General features: G+C 40.6%; 1 protein-coding gene across 3 annotated transcripts in view; it reads left to right on the top strand.

The window, feature by feature from the left end:
• QRICH1 (glutamine rich 1) overlaps positions 1-14,128 on the top strand; it is a 38,626-nt gene extending 24,498 nt beyond the window's left edge. For all 3 annotated transcript variants that reach the window (XM_063122090.1, XM_063122088.1, XM_063122089.1), the window contains 7 exons: positions 3,934-4,111; positions 5,979-6,133; positions 7,024-7,138; positions 7,428-7,536; positions 8,246-8,397; positions 9,382-9,472; positions 13,207-14,128. In XM_063122090.1, the coding sequence (XP_062978160.1) occupies positions 3,934-4,111; positions 5,979-6,133; positions 7,024-7,138; positions 7,428-7,536; positions 8,246-8,397; positions 9,382-9,472; positions 13,207-13,399 (993 nt within the window). In that variant the 3' untranslated portion in view covers positions 13,400-14,128. The remainder of the gene's footprint in view (positions 1-3,933; positions 4,112-5,978; positions 6,134-7,023; positions 7,139-7,427; positions 7,537-8,245; positions 8,398-9,381; positions 9,473-13,206) is intronic.
• Positions 14,129-18,087: the final 3,959 nt, after the last annotated feature.

Genomic DNA, 18,087 nt, shown 5'->3' with positions numbered 1-18,087 from the left:
ACATGTGTAGGTTTTGAATTCATGTGAGCAGATCCTAGTTGAAGTCTTGCCCCTTTTTAAATGGCCACAGTTACTGATACATCCAGTGAAAACCAGACTTGTAAATAGGTCTGCAATAGTTACTAGCCTAGCTTGCCCCGAAATATCTGTGCAATTTGTGGTGCATAAACATGAAAGAAAAAGTTTAATTTGCCAAACCCTTTTTGTCTGCCTGCAAGCAAATCTTATTTACCCAGGTAAGTAGCTATTTGCAAGCCTGATGAAAGCCCTTACGGAGACTTGGAAGATACGAAGGTGAAACTACTTCTGCTCCAAAACCTTTCATGTGTTTAGTTTCTTTTTGATTTAGCATGTGTATACACAAGATGGTAAACACTTCTAAAATTTGAAGAGATCTCAAAAAATCTTCCCATAACACACTTCAGGAACCACCTTTCTGACTGGTAAACCCAGGCTGATACATCTTGAAAGAAGTCAGGCAGGCAGTTTGTGCGGCTTCCCAATAATATTGGGTATGAGTAGTGAGTGTACCTACATTTAGAGGAAGCTAGTTATGCACACTCTTTGGGTTTTTTAGCCTATGTAGGTAATGTCTGATGACAGCCTGGAGTGACAAGACTATAAACAGAAAAACCTAACAGCTGTAAATTGAAGCTACATAGTGTTTTGAGCTAATGACTGTAATTTGAAGTGACAGGTTTATGACTGCTGAAGAAAACAATCACTGTGCATTGTTCTAGATTTCTTATCCCATTTCTTTGGCCTGTGCACTTACCAAAATGATTGTATACTGTTTTACATATTGTATCCAGCCAGGTAAAGAAGCTGGTAAACTTAATGTTCGTTGAAACATACTCTGTTTTAGTAAGGCGCTTGGAAACTCATTCATGCTCGAAAAACAGTCTTTTGAAATGCTGGGCAAACATATTGATGGTGGATTTGATGTATATTGTGTTGGTGTTCTTCTAAGATCTCTTCTTGATTGAGTTTTAGAGGCATTTACCATTTTTTAATACATAGTTTTGATATCACATCAAAATCTCATAACATGCTTAACACATCCCATAGTGTTTGAATTGAAAAAAAAATCCTTTTAAAATGAAGATATGACTTGGTAAAACAGAGGTAGACATCTAAGTGTATCCAGAGACTTGTTTTTTCTTATTGTCCTTGTTCTGGGTATTGTAAAAGAACTTCAGCTGTAAACTGGTATCATTGTCTGACTTGTTTATAAGAAATCTACTCATTCATTGGCAGGGCACTTTCATAGCAAACGACACCTGGACAGAAGCTTGTTTATATTGAGGTTGGTTTTAAAGTAAGGTTCCCCTTCAGCTGCTGACAAATTGATGACAGTGACCTTAAGAATCATGGTTTGTTAAACAATTGCATTTCCCACAATTATTAGCATTCAGCTTCACCTCAGTAGAGGGCAGTCAACCTGGCATGAATAGGCAATGAGAGTAGCTACGTTCCTTCCCTTCTGTTGTACCCAGTTGCAAGGGAGATTTCCTGGTTTCTTAAACCAGTTTTCTGCACGTAGGATTCTAACTAAAGAATGTAGCACCCTCCTCCATAGATTATATGAGGTCACCGACTCACCGCTATACCATTATCCACATTAGTATAATGTGCCACATGTCCAAAAAACTAGAAATATGTGCAGAGACAAAAATGTAAGCGCATGATCACGCATGCACAGACTACATATCAAATTAGAAAACATATAAAATGAATATATGTACCATATTATCAAGGAATTAACCATATCTAATACAGGCTGGACATTTTTACCCCTTTTACAGATGAGTACAATAGTCTGGCTAATATTAATTCAAAGCAAAATTAGTGACATATACACATATACAAAACAGATCAATGAAGCAAAGTGAGCTAAGAAGCTACAAGGTCCAGGTTGATTTCATACCTGTCTGGTTCACAGAATGAAGCACAGAAATCCAGAGGCAGGATTGTTTGGGTCTAGTAAATCTACCCCAACTTTTATTTAATTGTCTGAACATTTTTACCTCATCTATTGACTTTGCCCCCCCACCCCACCATCCCGGTAGAAAACCTAGCATTCAGGTGCAATATTCCTGTAACAATAATGCAGCCAGGAGTGATTTAAATTGCAAACAAGTGATTAATTAGGATAATAATGTCTATATAAAAATGAAGATCCATACAAACTAGGGAATCAAATGCATGTTTTTTTAAATTGTTTGATGTGTTCTTTCATTAGCCCCGATATGGTCAGTGTAGTAGAATGGCAGCCCTTTTCTTACCCATCCCCAACCCAGGCCTCCAGGCCAAGCCTTCGTGACTTTACAAGAAGTCGCAAACCTATCTGGAATCAACTTTTTAAACTTTCTTCAACCCAAGCTTTTAAAGCTCTTCATTGGAGAGTCTAAAAGAGCAGTAGACTTTTCTGAGCCTAATCCTTCTTCCATCCAGGCCTTGAACCTCCATTTGCTTTTCCAATCTTACCCAAGACTTCTAGGAAAGAGGAGCAGTCCCAGCAGAGAAGGCTGGTGGGAAATGGAGTTGCTGACACATAGTTCTATTATATTCCCTTCCAGCTTCTAGAAGCAACTGTTACAATTATTCAGGAATTGGTTTTTAAATATGCTCCTGCCCACCAACAGAGAAGATGGATTTGAAAAGAATTTCACTCAGAAGAGAAAACGCACATGAAGGGAAGAGAACAGACTTTGCCAACAGGGGCACCTGCCTTTGCAATTCTGAGGCATTCTGAAATCGTGTATGTGTGTGTAGATATAAAAAATAAATTTATTTTAAAAATAATAATAATGTAATTTTCTAACTATTTCTATTACCTTTAAATGCAAGATAAGGTTTAAATACGGAGACTCCAAGATAATAATTAGGTAAACTGGGCTCACCCTTTCAAATAATATGATAGCCCGGTCCTCCTTGAATTCCACCCCTGGTTTCCTTTGATATGTGGATAGGGAAACTGGTTTAAAGGCTCCCTGCAAACAAAGGTTGTAAAGCAGAATAAGGGGAACAGCATGGGAAACTAGCTTAAGAAACCATGAAGCTGCCTCTGCTGCCAGGAGCATAAGCGTAGAAGGAACAAAGTATCCTCAATCTGATTGCTCACTCGCATGCCAACAAACTATGATTCGTTGGAACAGCCTGTTACGTTTGACCGAGCCTCTGCATGCAGCAGATTAACAAATTCATTGTTGAGTAGACTCCATTTAGCAAGAATCATGAAGTGGTAATCTCTATGTTGCACTTGAGAGTATTCCTGGTGCATCTTGCAACAAAGTAGCTATTTTCTTACATCTTGTTGGCTGCAAAACAAGTAGGAGTTCTCAATAGGATTTGCCTACTAACGCTTGTTGACTTATGGAAAGGGGAAAGTATATTTTGAGGGGACTGCATATAACTTTGTCAAAAGGTATTTGTCTTTTGAGAAGTTGTTACCCTTTTCCGACCCCCTCAACATGCATTAACCCGAGAGGATGTGTTTGTAAATCCACCTAAACTAGCGAACTCTCCACCACTACCCATTATGGCTGGGTAGTGAATGTGAGGTGGCAAACTGCATGCAAGGAATGGAAAGGTTTTAGTATTGGGAATGAAATATCTGGGACTATTGAACATTAGAATTACTGTACATGAAGCACAAACAGCGATGATTGATCCTGAACATAGCACCCACCACCCATGAAGAGTGTCATTTTGTCTCTGTGTTAAAATTTTCTATAAGCTACCTGTAAGATCATTAAATCAAAAGGCAGGGTATATCATCGAAATCAATATGGTATGGGTGTGCTAGTTAATGAAATAGGATGGTAGAATAACTCCAGAAGCTGGGGGAAGTTACTGTGTTATTGCTAAACGACACAAAAACTGCTTTTACTTTTGCTGACTTATTTGATTGGAAATGGCTTTCTTCCACAGGCCCAAACTGTTCAGGTTGCTGAAGTTGAGCAGCAACCACAGCCTCAGCCTTCACCTGAACTCCTCCTTCCACATTCTCTCAAGCCAGAGGAGGGACTAGAGGTGTGGAAGAGCTGGGCACAGACTAAAAATGCAGAGCTGGAGAAGGAGTCACAAAACAGACTTGCTCCTATTGGCAGTAAGTGGTCAGAGAAAGTACTGCTCCATCTTTCAAGCAAAAGGGGGGTTTGTTTCTTGTTTGGGTTTCATAGGTTGTTGAATTTCAAGGGTGTGGGATGGGTTATCATAAACAGCATGTGACTGGAAGCTAGTACAATGGACAGTTTCTAGAGTTTTTGCTCTCCCTTTAGGCAGCTTAGGCTCAAAGAACTTTTCGGTTGAGTGTTTGAGCCTCTCTTCTTGCTGATGTTGGGTGAAATCCAGTTAAATGGTTCCCCTGATGGAAGTACTATTGTCATTGGAACCAGGAGGGGGCAGTACCCCCTCCCTCTGCAATTGTTCCACATGCCCTCAAAACCTGTTCTGGAGGATTGGGGGAAGAGTGTTAATGCAGCATCGGATTTCACCGCTTTGTTGTCTTGAATTTATTTCAAGACAAAACCTCCATATCTTTGTTACACTTTAAAATAAGACAAAAACCTTTCTAACTTAAAAAAGAAGCTAACTTTTTATGGAAAGTTGTGTGTTCCCAAGTTTTTGGGCTCTGTTCCCCCCCCCCCCCAATTCATTGACACAATGCCAGATTTAAAAAGATGCTAAAGTCACTTGTGTACTATATTGTCCCTCGTTACCCTGTCCTTGGACCTCTTGCTGTCAAAGTTGTGCTTTTGTAGTGGGATGGATTAAATCAGCAGGGGGAAAAGGGGATTTAAATCATTGATCTAAATCAAGTTTCTCATTGAGAAAGCTTCATATATTTAACTGTCATGCAAACGTGGCCACTAAATCATGTTAAATGACAATAGGAATATTATTTACTCTTACATTCTTACAACCAGGCCTTGCATCTCTTCATTACACTGTATATTTTTTCAACTTTTACCTATAGATTTTTTTAAAAAATCTATAGAGAGCCAGTGTGCTATAGTCTTGGACTGGGTGCCGGGAGATCCAGGTTCTAGTTCCCACTTGGCCGTGGAAGCTCACTGGGTGACTTTGGGCCAGTTACAGACACTCTCAGCCAACATGCCTCAAAGGGTGGTTGATGTGAGGATAAAATGGAGAGGAGTAGGTTTATGTATGCTGCCTTGGGTTCCTTGGAGGAAAAAAGGCAGGATATAAATGCAATAAATAAATAGATGTCTTTAAAATATTTCCATATAGCAGGGGTGGGCAACTCTAGATGTTTTGGCCTAAAGGTTGCCTACCTCTGCTATATAGGGCTTTTCTAACTCCCAGTTTGTGTGGTTATGTATGAGAATATAAGAACCTGCCGACTGGACTTTGTTGTAGGCTTTCCAGTGTTGTTCCTTTTTGCTTCACTCTGCCTCGTTCCAGCTCCACATTTTACAAAAACAAAATAGGGGAAAAAACGAAAGAAAAAAGATGCCCATGACTAATAGGTAGAAGTAAGATCTAATAGTTATTGGGCAGACTAGAGCAATTTAATTTTATTGAGTGAAAATGAAGTGCCTATGTTTCGGAGTTGGAGGTAAATATTCATCTTTGAGATATGATCACATTTGTTCTTTATTTACATAAAAAAGTTTCATTTTACATAGTCTATCAGGTACTGGCCACTGATTCTATTTAGGTATTAATTGTGGGGTAAGCATGCTTATATCCAGAATATTTAATATTTAAACTACGGTAGTTATTACTTAAGAGAAAATGCACCTCTTTTTTTTAACCCTGTGGGTTTTTTAAAAATATATTTTCAAAAAGATTTGGGGGTTATGTTGAGATGCTGGACGAAAATACTAGGTTGTTGGAAGTGGCAGAGTAGGCTTATTGCAGAGATAGTAGGGGGAAGCTTGATTAAGTCTAGAAGAAGGAAGCCTGGTTAAACAATGCTTATTCGTGACCATCTGTGCCATGGTTTGCAGGACGTCAGCTGCTGAGATTCCAGGAAGATCTCATATCCTCAGCTGTGGCAGAGTTGAATTATGGACTGTGCTTAATGAGTCGTGAAGCTCGCAACAATGAAGGCGAACCCTATGATCCAGATGTTCTATATTACATCTTCCTGTGTATTCAAAAGGTATGCATCTTAAATGCTCTTGCCGAAAACAATGTTCAAAATGTTGTGCTAGGCATATTGTTTGTTTATTACTTTTTAATTATTTATTTATGGTATTTTATTGTTGACTACAATAAAATCTCTTCGTGGTTGTGAGATTTGTTGTGATTGGTAGAGGCAGACATTTGTTTTCAGTGTTGAGCTGCTTAGCTTTCTTCTTTTGTATGAAAATGACTTGATGTTGTTATGACTTATGTTACTAAACATAATGTTGTTTATGAACCATGTTACTAAATGTACTCTTAACACGCAGTTTTACTTGTGTATTAGAAATGAACTAATCTTAATAGCTGTCCCACTAATCAGAGCTTCAGATGCTTCACGGCCAAGCATTCTAGAGTCTAGACTGTTCAGATAAATGTAATTGTAGTGCACTATGGGAAGACTAGGTAGACAAAATTGTAGAAAACTTAAGGTTGAGTTTTCTTAGAAGGCAGTATGTCCTACAGTCAACTTCACTGATCTCTGGAAGGGAGCTAAACTCATGTACTTTTATACTTGCAGAGAAAGAAAGATCCAGACTAGTAGTGACTTGAATATAAATTTAGGTTGCTGATTTTGTTTGTATTATTATGAACGTGTATATCCCACCCTATCAGCTTAGCTTTCAGGGCAGCTTTATAGTCAAATGAATTTTTAAAACAATAATAACAAAAAAAAAGAAATAAAAAATAGCGGAAACAGATTTTGCAGATGTCAAGTCACTGTTCTGCTTTTCTAGAGCCTTCTTTGAGGTTTCTATCCGTCGTGTTTCAAATGCCTTCTTAAAACACACAGATAGGTTGACTGACTTTGTTATCTTCACTGATATCATGAGGAGAAGGTTTCTTCACCTGTGTTATTTCTTGCAGTACCTATTTGAAAATGGGCGAGTTGATGACATTTTCTCTGATCTGTATTACATACGGTTCACTGAGTGGTTACATGAAGTTCTCAAAGATGTTCAGCCCCGGGTCACTCCTCTCGGTAAGAGATTCTTCTATCCATGGTTGTTCTATTGAGCAAATGTGAAGCACTTGACGTTTAAAAATAGAACTACATAAATGCAAAGTATTTAGTAGATGTGTTGGCTAGAATTGATGTCATAAACTGAAAATTTTATTCTAAGTAGGAACTACTGTATCACTAGTCAAACTGCTGTAAAGCTGAGAAATTCAACCTGTATTTCCTCTCTTATAGGATACCTTTGGGTGGTTGGTTGGAAATGCTGCTTGATTTCCATACTTTTGTTGACGTTGTCTTCTGGTATTCACAGGCTATGTTCTTCCCAGTCACGTGACAGAAGAGATGTTGTGGGAGTGCAAGCAGCTGGGAGCTCACTCCCCTGCCACCTTGCTTACTACTCTCATGTTTTTTAATACAAAGTACGTACTGATAGAGAAATTTCCTCATCAAAACTGTTGCAACTACTTAAAAATAGATCTAATCCCCCTCGTTAGTGAACCCTGAATTAGTATGAGCATGTGTAACACAAAGTACCAGACAAGACTGTATTGATGGATCAGACCAAAATGAGTTTACTAAATGGCCTTATGCAAGTCAGTCTTTCTCGCTTGGCCTTAGCCAATATAAACATAATATTGATCTGCTTTAGACAGTTGTTGCAAAGGTTTCTAAAGTTATATATATGAAGCACTTTGCATGACAGAAATGTTTGCTGCTATTAAGTCCAGCATTCTGTTTCCAGAAGTGGTGAACCCAATGCTGTCAGTCTTCCCATTGTCCCTGGTATTTGGGGTGTTCTGCCTCAGAGAATGGAGATTCCATTTAGGTATTGAGGCTAATAGCCATTGACAGACATATGCTTTATGAATTTGTCTAAACGCCTTCTAAGTTCACATCATACCGATCTGAAGTAGCCTGTTGCATTTGAAAGCGCCTGCTAAATAAACTACGTTGTCTTGAAGGTGCCACAGCACCTACTGGAATTAAATATCTCTTTAAAATGTACATCTCCTTGGTTATGGTGACAAATGTGGGATATTTCTCTTAATATGGGAAAAGGTTCTTAAGATTTTAATATGCATCTTTAACTGTCCTGTCTCTCCCCCTACCCACCCACTTGCTGCTCAGATACTTCCTGTTGAAAACAGTAGACCAGCATATGAAGCTGGCCTTCTCAAAAGTCTTGAGACAGACCAAGAAGAACCCTTCTAATCCCAAGGATAAAAGTACTAGCATCCGGTACCTGAAGGCACTTGGCATACACCAGGCAGGCCAGAAAGGTAGGACTTTATTTTTTCATGTTGAGGCTTGCTTCTAGTGGCTGTTCATATTTATATCTGTTGTGCAGTGCAGGAAAAATGGAAGAGTGAAATTGGGTTTTACAATATCTATTGCCCTGTAGCCCTGGGCAGTGGTGGACAGGTTTTATTCTTGAGTCTAGCTGTAAGCAGCCTGTTTTAAAACACATCAGGCATGTACCCTGCTGTATGTAGAGCTCGTGATACAATTGCAGGTGCTGTTGGTGGTCACTTATCAAGCTCTTTATAGCTTTGGCCTGCTGTGTTTGCATCCAGTGTTAGCCCTACTTAGAGTAGCCCAATTGAATATCAACTTTCACCTGTGGCAGACAAAGAGGCTTTTTAAAAAAAAATTGGTAGTGGTGCTGCGGCAAAGAGGCTTTTTGATGCTGACTCTGTATTTTCCGCAGATAAAAATGGTTTTTTTTCCTGTACAGACATTTTCCTGAAGCTCGTTTTATAGGATCTAAATTAAATGTATCAAACATACCTGCAAGCATAAAGTATGTTGTCCAATTGAGGTTTTTATTGCTTCCTTGCCTTATATGCTCACACAGCTTTGATCTTAGATGTTGCACATTTTAAAATGGTCTACTCTCAGAGGCACAGTTCTGTCTAATCAGAGTTTCTCTTTAAAATCCTATTAGCTTTTCCTTTTCACTGTTGCCAAGCATTTAGGCAAAGAAAATGAAACTTTGACCTCCAACAATTCATAGGCTAGTTTCGATTTTTACTAAACTGTACTCCTGCCTTTTTGCTGAGAACTGGACAGAAGATTGACAGTATTTGCATTCGCTGTAAACAGAACTATATAAAAAATAACAAACTGTCGAAGGTGTATTCTTTGCTCCATGGTAACATAATCGTCCATATGCAGCAAGAAAACCATTGGTACTTACATTATACTATAATTAGCTTCTTCTGCAAAGTATCTGATGACTCTGTATTGTTGGGATTGACTTGCAGTTACAGATGACATGTATGCAGAGCAGACGGAGAACCCAGAGAACCCCTTAAGGTGTCCTATAAAACTCTATGACTTCTACCTCTTCAAATGGTGAGTGTTCCTGTCACTGTTATCAAGAGACACAGAAAATAACTGGTTGGATTTCCAGGGTGTGTGTATATGTATGCATTTCATATCGCTTTAATCTGCATCTCGTTATAAGCATATCCAAATAAATTCCCTTGGAGTTCTGATCTTGTGTAAAGAGGAAAGAAATGATATGGATTTCCCTCACCCCAAACTTCCTTTAGCCCACTACAAAGTTCTCTTGCTGTCATTGAAACTGTCACTTAACAGGGGTTTTGTTATTGTTGCAAATAGCAGTTGCTTCCTCCAAATGTCTTCAGCTTGCATTATTCCCTGAACTGTACTACTTCATTCATACAAGAAGCATTACCCTTCTTGCTTCTCCTGCACAGTATTGCTTTTTATCCATACTATGCAATGTGACATCTTTTGTGCATATTGTTTTCCAAATGGGAATGAGGAGGCACATATCTTCCTGTTTATATACTGGAGAAACTTCCCTCTCGTTTTTTTTTTTTAATAATTAATTTTTTATTGTAAAATTTCAACAAAGCAAAACTATGAAAAGGTAAAGAAAAAAATGTAGCCACATATACCTGAATATATAAATTTCAATAAATGCATTTGAAATGTGTGTATGTGTATAAGAATTATACATAGGGTTCAACAAATTATTATTATTGTTGTTAATAATAATAATAATTTCTATACCTCCCCATACCTGAAGTTCTCAGGGCATTTTACAAAGGTTAAAAACAAAAAAAAACACAATATGCAAAATTTAAAAACATAAAAATCACACATACACAGAGACAACATATATCGAAAAACAACTTGACGTGGGTATTTTTTAAGCCGGGGAAAGGTGCTCCATTGGGTATTTCAGTCCTGAGCCATGTAAGGCTTTCTAGGTTAAAATCAGCACATTGAATCTGGCTTGGAAATTAGGGGTGTGCATGGACCCCCCCAATCCGCTTCGTGGCCCGATCCGGAAAATCCGGATCGGGCCCGATCCTCTTCGCGCCGCTCTGCCCGTCTCCCGCTCACTATATCGGCGGCAGCGCCAGAGAAACCACCCACCCACCCCGCCCCCTTAGCTTCCTCCGTTGCAGGATTCAATTGAGGCCCCGGTTGAAGCCGGAAGAGGCCTCGGCCTTCACTTCCAGCTTCAACCGGGACCTCAATTGAAGCCGGCGACAGAGGAAGGTAAGCGTCTCCTCCCTGCTCCCTTATCTGCCGCAGCCACCGCTGCATGGATGGCGGCGCTGGTGGCGCCAGGTAGGCCAGACCCCTGCCCCGGCCCAGCTGCCACCCCCTTACCTTCCTCCGTCGCGGGATTCAATTGAGGCCCCGGTTGAAGCCGGAAGAGGCCTCGGCCTTCACTTCCAGCTTCAACCGGGGCCTCAATTGAAGCCGGCGACGGAGGAAGGTAAGCGTCCCTCCTCCCTGCTCCCTTACCTGATGCTGCCGCCACCGCCGCCGCATGGATGGCGGCGCCGGCAGCGCCAGATTAGTCCCCCTCCCCCCCACTTAACTTCAGGCGAAGCTCCGGATTGAGGCGAACCTCTTCGTCTCGATCCGCCGGCCCCCCAATCCTCTTCGCCTCCGCCTTAAGGGTAGGCGAAGCCCCCCACTCCGCTCCTGCTTCTCCGGTTCGAGGAGAAGCGGAGCACATCCCTATTGGAAATGTACAGGCAGCCAGTGCAAGCGGGCCAGAGTAGGTCTTATAAGTTCAGACCTTCTGGTCTCTGTTATCAATCTGGCAGCCATGTTTTGCATAAGTTGCAGCTTCTGAACCATTTTCAAAAGGAGTCTCAAGTAGCACACATTGCAGTAATCTAACTTGGAGATTACCAGAACATAAACAACTAAAGCCAGATAGGACCATACTTGGGCCACCAATCAAAGTTGGTAGAAGGCATTTTGCGCCACTGAGGCCATCCATTGATTAGGCGAAATGGGACAATCCAGTTCCCTATTCTATTTCTTCTTAAGACCCTGACTGGGTTCAATGATTGCAGCAAGGGAAGCAACCATTGTGACTTCTCCCCACACACCCCACATGACCACAATTTGCATTCCCAGTGCTGCGGTGCAGGTTGGCATGTCATCTACATATAACAAGATAACAAATGTAACATATGATCCGGGTAATAAAAACTTTTAATCAAGATAACAAACATAACATGATCCAGGTAATCAAGAACTTTTAAAAGCATCAAATTATGGTTTGGATTAAATGCTGTCTTTCTGCTGATGGAAGTGGAACCAGCAGGGGGGGCACCTTCCCACCTCACACTTCTGGAGTACATTTTCAGGCAGCATGGAAGATTACTGGGGTGGGTGGGGGAAGACAAGGAGAAAGTCCCATGATGTTAATAGATGTTTGCTAGCGTAATGTTGGATCTAACCCAGTAAGTGGAAAAAGCAATAGTGTGATCACAGGAATTCCTGTTCACACATTACGTTGTTCAACATGAGTGTGTGTGTCTGATTTTTTTGCACGGAGAGAAAATGCATTATATGGAACAGCTATTAGAAAGTAAGTGAAGCCTGTATCACTTGTAAGATGGAAAGCAAACTCAATACTTCTGTAGTACTATGAAAGAGATCACTTTGAGTTAATTTGGTATTCCTCTCTGATACAATGAATTTGATTTTCTGGATTTCAGAGATGCATTTTTTAAACAAGACCTTATGCTTGAGACACTTCAAAGATGTGGAAGTGTTGAAAATTTGCAAAAGGTTCCATTGGTCAGGAGATGGGACTTCTGTGTGCTGCTGCATGGCTCTTTTCTCTTATGACAACAGCTTCATGCATCTCAGCTGAACATTGCATCACATTTTATTCTAAAAATGCATGTATTGTTCAGACTGGCAAATATTTATTTATTATTTATTTTATTTATTTATTACATTTTTATACTGCCCAATAGCCGAAGCTCTCTGGGTGGTTCACAAAAATATATTGAGCAGTTTGTGGTTTTGCTTATTTATTATTTTTAAATGCTGTGCACTGTAAGTTTTATTTTTGATACAATGTAATTTTATGTAAACAGCATGGTTATACAGTGTGGAGTATGTTGTGCAGTTGACAAACAGCTCTGATACTGTCTTATGGCAGCTCAAGGATTCAGTGAATTCCAATAGGCTGAAACTCCCTTTGCTCCTGTCAGAATAGATGCTGGCACATTGGGAGAAAGTGCATAAAGCTGCCTAACATCTTGAACAATGAGCCGTAGTTTAGTCGGTTTTTATACAAACTTTTCAGACTTGCTATTCATGAAACCCCCAAGTTATCGGCAGTGCTGTGAGTGCTAAACCTAGGTTCCTTGATGCAGAATATAAAGAATAAACTATGCAAATCTGTCACTTCATACATATTTGACAGTCCTCTGCACCCATAAGTCACCTTTTTCAAATACTTTGGCAATAAATTCCAGAGGCTAGAATGGCAAAAGTAAGGAAGGGGAAAGGGCATAGATTAGCAGAGACAAGGTGGTGTGCTGAAGTATTACTCCTTCCTGGAAACCCTGCCTACGTACATCTGATTCCTTAGTATCCAGCAGACACAGCCAGCACAAACTGGTATAAAATGAAACTCGAGACACCAATTCCCATGCTATATTCAGCACATGCATGTAGATCTTATGGAGGTGCAGGGTAAACACAGCCCTCTTTTCTAAGAGAGTTTTGATAACATTTCCAAGTGTGTTCTATCAAAGTAATTGCTTAATGATCTCTCTCTCTCTTCACAGCCCCCAGAGTGTGAAAGGCCGGAATGATACATTCTATTTGACACCTGAACCAGTGGTGGCTCCCAACAGCCCTATCTGGTATTCCATCCAGCCAATCAGTCGAGAGCAAATGGAGCAGATGCTTACCCGGATTCTGGTGATACGAGAGATTCAGGAAGCTATTGCTGTGGCAAATGTCACCACCATGCACTAAGGCATTCCTCCCAGCTCCGATAAAGGATGAGGGTGGGGCAGGGTAGGAGGGGAGGCCATGAGGCCAGGATCAATTGTACAGCCTTTTACACTAAAGGAGATGCCTAAGTTTTTTTTTTGTTTTGTTTTTTTAATTGGTGTAGTTATGAAGCCCTTTTAGGCTTCTTCTGTTTAAAACAAGACCCTCCCCATTGTGTATCTGACCCAACTACATCAGCCTTCTGGACACATTGAGGGCTGCGTTCTTTCTCTGGGAGCTGTGAGTTGCCGTAGGTTGACTTTGGGTTTTTTATGATGTGAAAAAACAAATTTAATTGAGGGACTTGGCCTGGCTGGGCCACTGCTTTGGAGTTCATGCTCTTGGAAAGAGCAGAAAATGGTGGATATATTGCCTGACCTAAAGAGGCAGTTTGCAGTTTCCTTGTGCCCAGACACTGACATGTCCTGGAGTGGAGAGGAGAGTGTCCTGCAATTATGATTTAGAAGAAGAAGAAAAATCAATTTCTTTTAAGACCTTAAAAATGACATTTTTAGATGTTAAGTACAAACTACCACATTTCTCTCTTTTTTTGGCCTGATGTTGAGGCCTTAAAACCTTGAGGCTACTGTGCCTGATGGAATTCTTGTAACATACACTTGTGTATCATATAAAGATACCGCCCTGTTTCTCTTATGTATTCTTACGCTAGTTGTTTATTAAGAATGACGAGCACGTCTTTTCAACATGCTATTGAACAATGTGTCTTTATTTGGGGGGAGCAAATGAGAGATCTTCATAAAAGATTTGTAACACTCTAGGGAGTAGTCCACTAATCAGTGTCACACACTGTTCAATTTCCCTAGAAATTCTTTGCTAGTCAATTTAAAAAGCGCACACACAAACAATATTTTCTTAGCTCCCTTTCATTTCAGTGGGGGCTGTGCAGGAAATAGTGTATCTGTATACTGGCTTGTGGCTTTCATAATAACTCTGCAGAGTAAGGATCAAATGAATTTGGATAAAATGTGCTTGATGTAGGGATGGCAAGTATGAGGCCAAGAAAATTCCTTCTTTTTCAGGCATCCAACTTCCTGAAAGACCAAGACCACTTGCAGATGTAGACAAATAAACTAGGATTTAGAGAGCACATGTTCCTGTGACCCATTCCCACACCGCCAATTTCTGTGTGGATCTGTGAGCACTGAGAATTGACATTAATCTTGGGATGGCAAAATGCATCTATGTACATTCCCACTTTATTATCTCTGTTGGTAACAGTTGAATTTAATGCTGTAACTTGAGAAGACAGGAGAAGAGGCAGCCTACAATCCTGTAACCCACTCTGTATTTGTATTCTGCATCTGCATTCAGCCTGTGGATGAGGATTTTTGTCTTACAAGCCTTAACTAATATGCCAGTTTTCATTTGAGCAGCTGAACCTATCTACATTAGTTACTTACCACAGATTCCTGTTTTGAGCAGCAAAATCGAGTTTTTTTCTGGGCCAGAGTCCAGTAATAGTAGCAGGATCATCAAGTGTAAACTAGATCTTGTTTCTTGAAGTTGGCATCAGATCTTGGCAGTTGTCTGCTAATTCTATTCTAGTGGAAGCATTGGTATTCCATCTCCTCTTGACCAGTTACAACTGGTATAATTTTCCTAACTTAAACATTGATTCTAGGCTACTTTTTCCATTGTAGAAGACAGTAATGTGAAGGTGGAGCCTGGATTTGGGGTTGAGGTCTCTAATTCTATACCTGCTGTCAAAGAAATTTCACATTTCCTGAACTAGTGTGTGCAAATTAAGGCTGCAATTACAGGTACATTGCAGCAGAGGGCAGCAGCATCTGCTATGAATGCCTGTGACACCTGTTATGCTCATGAAACACGTGGTATGAAAGAAAAGAATAACATTTCAGACTATGAAGGAAGCAGCAGTCAGTACATAAAGCAAATGTATTTCCTTTTCAAGCTGAAGAACACATTGTCAGGAAACAGTAAATTAGCTATGCATGGAGAGGAGAAATCTTAACTACCAGGAAAGGGTTTTGCTCTCTTACTCAGGATAGGAAATATAGCCCTAACTCCAAGCAATGTTTTCTCTTGGGGAAAATGATTCTGCAAGGGTTGTCCTCTGAACAGGACACATGTATGCACATCATCAAAACACACAAACTCATCACCTCATACATCCTGCACCAAAGTGTCCAAGCCATCTCTAGTCCCTCAGTTTAAAAGGGGGAAAGGAATTAAGATCTTTTCTACCCACCCTCATGCCTACCCAAACTTTTTGTAAGAACTGGCAATTTCCTTAAGCATATGCAAGGTTGCCTACATTTCACAATTTAATTGGTATGTAAAATATAGCATATTTAAATGCTAACAAATCAGGTTGCTTTTACAGATTTCAGTGCAGCCAGTGATTTCTTTATCTGCTACCATCACATGTTGTCATCAGTTAGAATTCTGGGGACCTACTTCATATCCTACACTCCTGAAAATACTATCGGGGGGGGGGGGGGAACCACATACAGGTGTGTTCCAAGGCATGTAAAGTGTGAAATTATCTTTGGCTGGACAAAAAAGTAATGCAGTTATCCCTGAGGTCTAAGTAAACTTCCATGAAGTGGAAGAAAGGCAAGAGAGTAACTGAGGATAAGTGACCTTGCTACCAGCCCCAATCTAGATAGAATTTAGAAACCGGTTGTGCCTGGAATTTTACTGGTCTCAGCAGAATTTCATTCTTGTGGCTCATTGCCAGCACAGGGGGATGTAAAATTAGAAGATCATGTTCTCCATATTTTAATTTGGAAGTAGAACAAAGATATTTGTTAAAGAAAAATGATTGCATTTTCAGGCTGTTAAGGTTTAGCGATATGCTACATTAATCCAAAGGCACTGTGCTGAGAAATACTATAAACTGTAGCTCATTCTGCAAACAAATTTTGTTCAAGGAAAATTGTATTCAGAGGTGTTTCTCTTGTGCTCCAAAATTTGAAAATAAAGGATAATCATTATTAGGACGGGGGGAAATTCCTTGCATTTGTACTCCCTCTTCTAGCTTCTCTGTGTGAAGAGATGAGAGTTCTTATCTTGGATACCTCCAAAATATCCATCAGCTGTTGGGCTTTATTTAAATCCCTCTGTAAGAGGCAAGCCCCTCTCCAAACACTTCATGGACCCTGATGCATTGTAGAAACTGCCTCGGGGTCAAGGTGCTGGAACTCATGGCATCAGGGCAAATATGTTGAGAGAAGATTTGTGCTAGGCTGAAGACAGTGTTGGGAAGAAATAAGTATCCTTTGTCTAAACAAGACATTAACTACGAGGTTTATGAGTGACTAAGTAGCTCAGCATCTCAGGTGGTTGTGATGGGTGGGTGGGAATGTGCTGCCCTGAGTTTCTTGAGAGCATGTGATAATATAAAACATCACAGATTCAGGATTATTTTCCTCCAAGGTCTTCTGGGTCAGAGGGGTATGCGTGCTAGTCTATAAATGTAACTAAAGTAACTGCCCTGTGGCAAGTTAAAGAAAAAAGCTTTTGTTACAATAAATGTTAATCTTTAAGGTGCCACGAGACTTGCTGCTGTTTCCTCAGGCCTGGACCAATGCCAGGGGGCAAAATCCTCCCTTTCGGGCTCAGCCTGATGGGAAGTTAGCCAAGTGCTAAGGACTAGCGCCTTTGCTTTAGCGCCAGTGTTGGCAGGGAGCATGAGGCTGTGCAAGTCCTAGATCAGTGCCTAAACTCGGTAATGGGCTGGATGAGGGCCAATAAACTGAAGCTGAATCCTGGCAAGATGGAAGCCCTGTGGGTGAGTAGTTCCCAAGTCCGAGAAATAGGCTCACTGCTTGTTCTGGATGCGGTTGCACTCCCTCTGAAAGATCAGATTTGTAGTTTGGGCGTACTCCTAGATCCATCATTGTTGCTGGAGGCCCAAGTGGCCGTTGCAGCTTGGAGTGTCATTTACCAGCTACAGCTGGCTCACCAGCTATGGCCTTTTTTGGACAAAGATAGCTTGGCCACTGGGTTGGGCATTAGTAACCTCAAGACTGGATTACTGCAATGTGTTCTATGTGGGGCTGCCCTTAAGACTGCTCCAGAAGCTGGAGCTAGTGCAGAATGCAGCAGCTTGGTTGTTGACAGGAGCTGCCTCTTTTTAGCATATAATATAACTCCTTTGTTGAGGGAATTGCACTGGCTTCCTATTGGCTACCAGGCCAGGTTTAAGGTTTTGGTACTAGTGTACAAAGCCCTAAACACTTTGGGACCAGGATACCTAAGAGTGTCTTCTGCCTTAACCATCCTACCCAATCACTGAGGTCGTCGGAGGGCATGGTCCTGGTGGTTCTATGTGGACCTATTGTTTATTTTATTTATTTATTACATTTTTATACCGCCCAATAGCCGAAGCTCTCTGGGCGGTTCACAAAAAGTAAAACCATGAAGAGCATAATAAAACAACCAACAATTTAAAAACACAAATAAAAAATACAATATAAAAAGCACGACCAGGATTGGAATCCACCAGAAGAGCCTTTATTGTAGTAGCTCCTTCCCTGTGGAATTCTCTGGCCCCGGGCCCCAGGCCAACACTAGGCTGCTTCCAGAGCCTGAAAACAACTGTTTTGAGAAGCCTTTCTCAACTGACTAGCCACTGCTTTCCTGATTCCTTTGTTTTTAAATTGAACAATTTGAATTTGCTTTTT

The sequence above is a fragment of the Elgaria multicarinata genome, chromosome 3 (assembly GCF_023053635.1).
Source record: "Elgaria multicarinata webbii isolate HBS135686 ecotype San Diego chromosome 3, rElgMul1.1.pri, whole genome shotgun sequence".
NCBI classification, from domain to species: domain Eukaryota; kingdom Metazoa; phylum Chordata; class Lepidosauria; order Squamata; family Anguidae; genus Elgaria; species Elgaria multicarinata.
The sequence above is the reverse complement of the archived record's forward strand: the minus strand, read 5'-3'. Positions and strand labels throughout refer to the sequence as shown.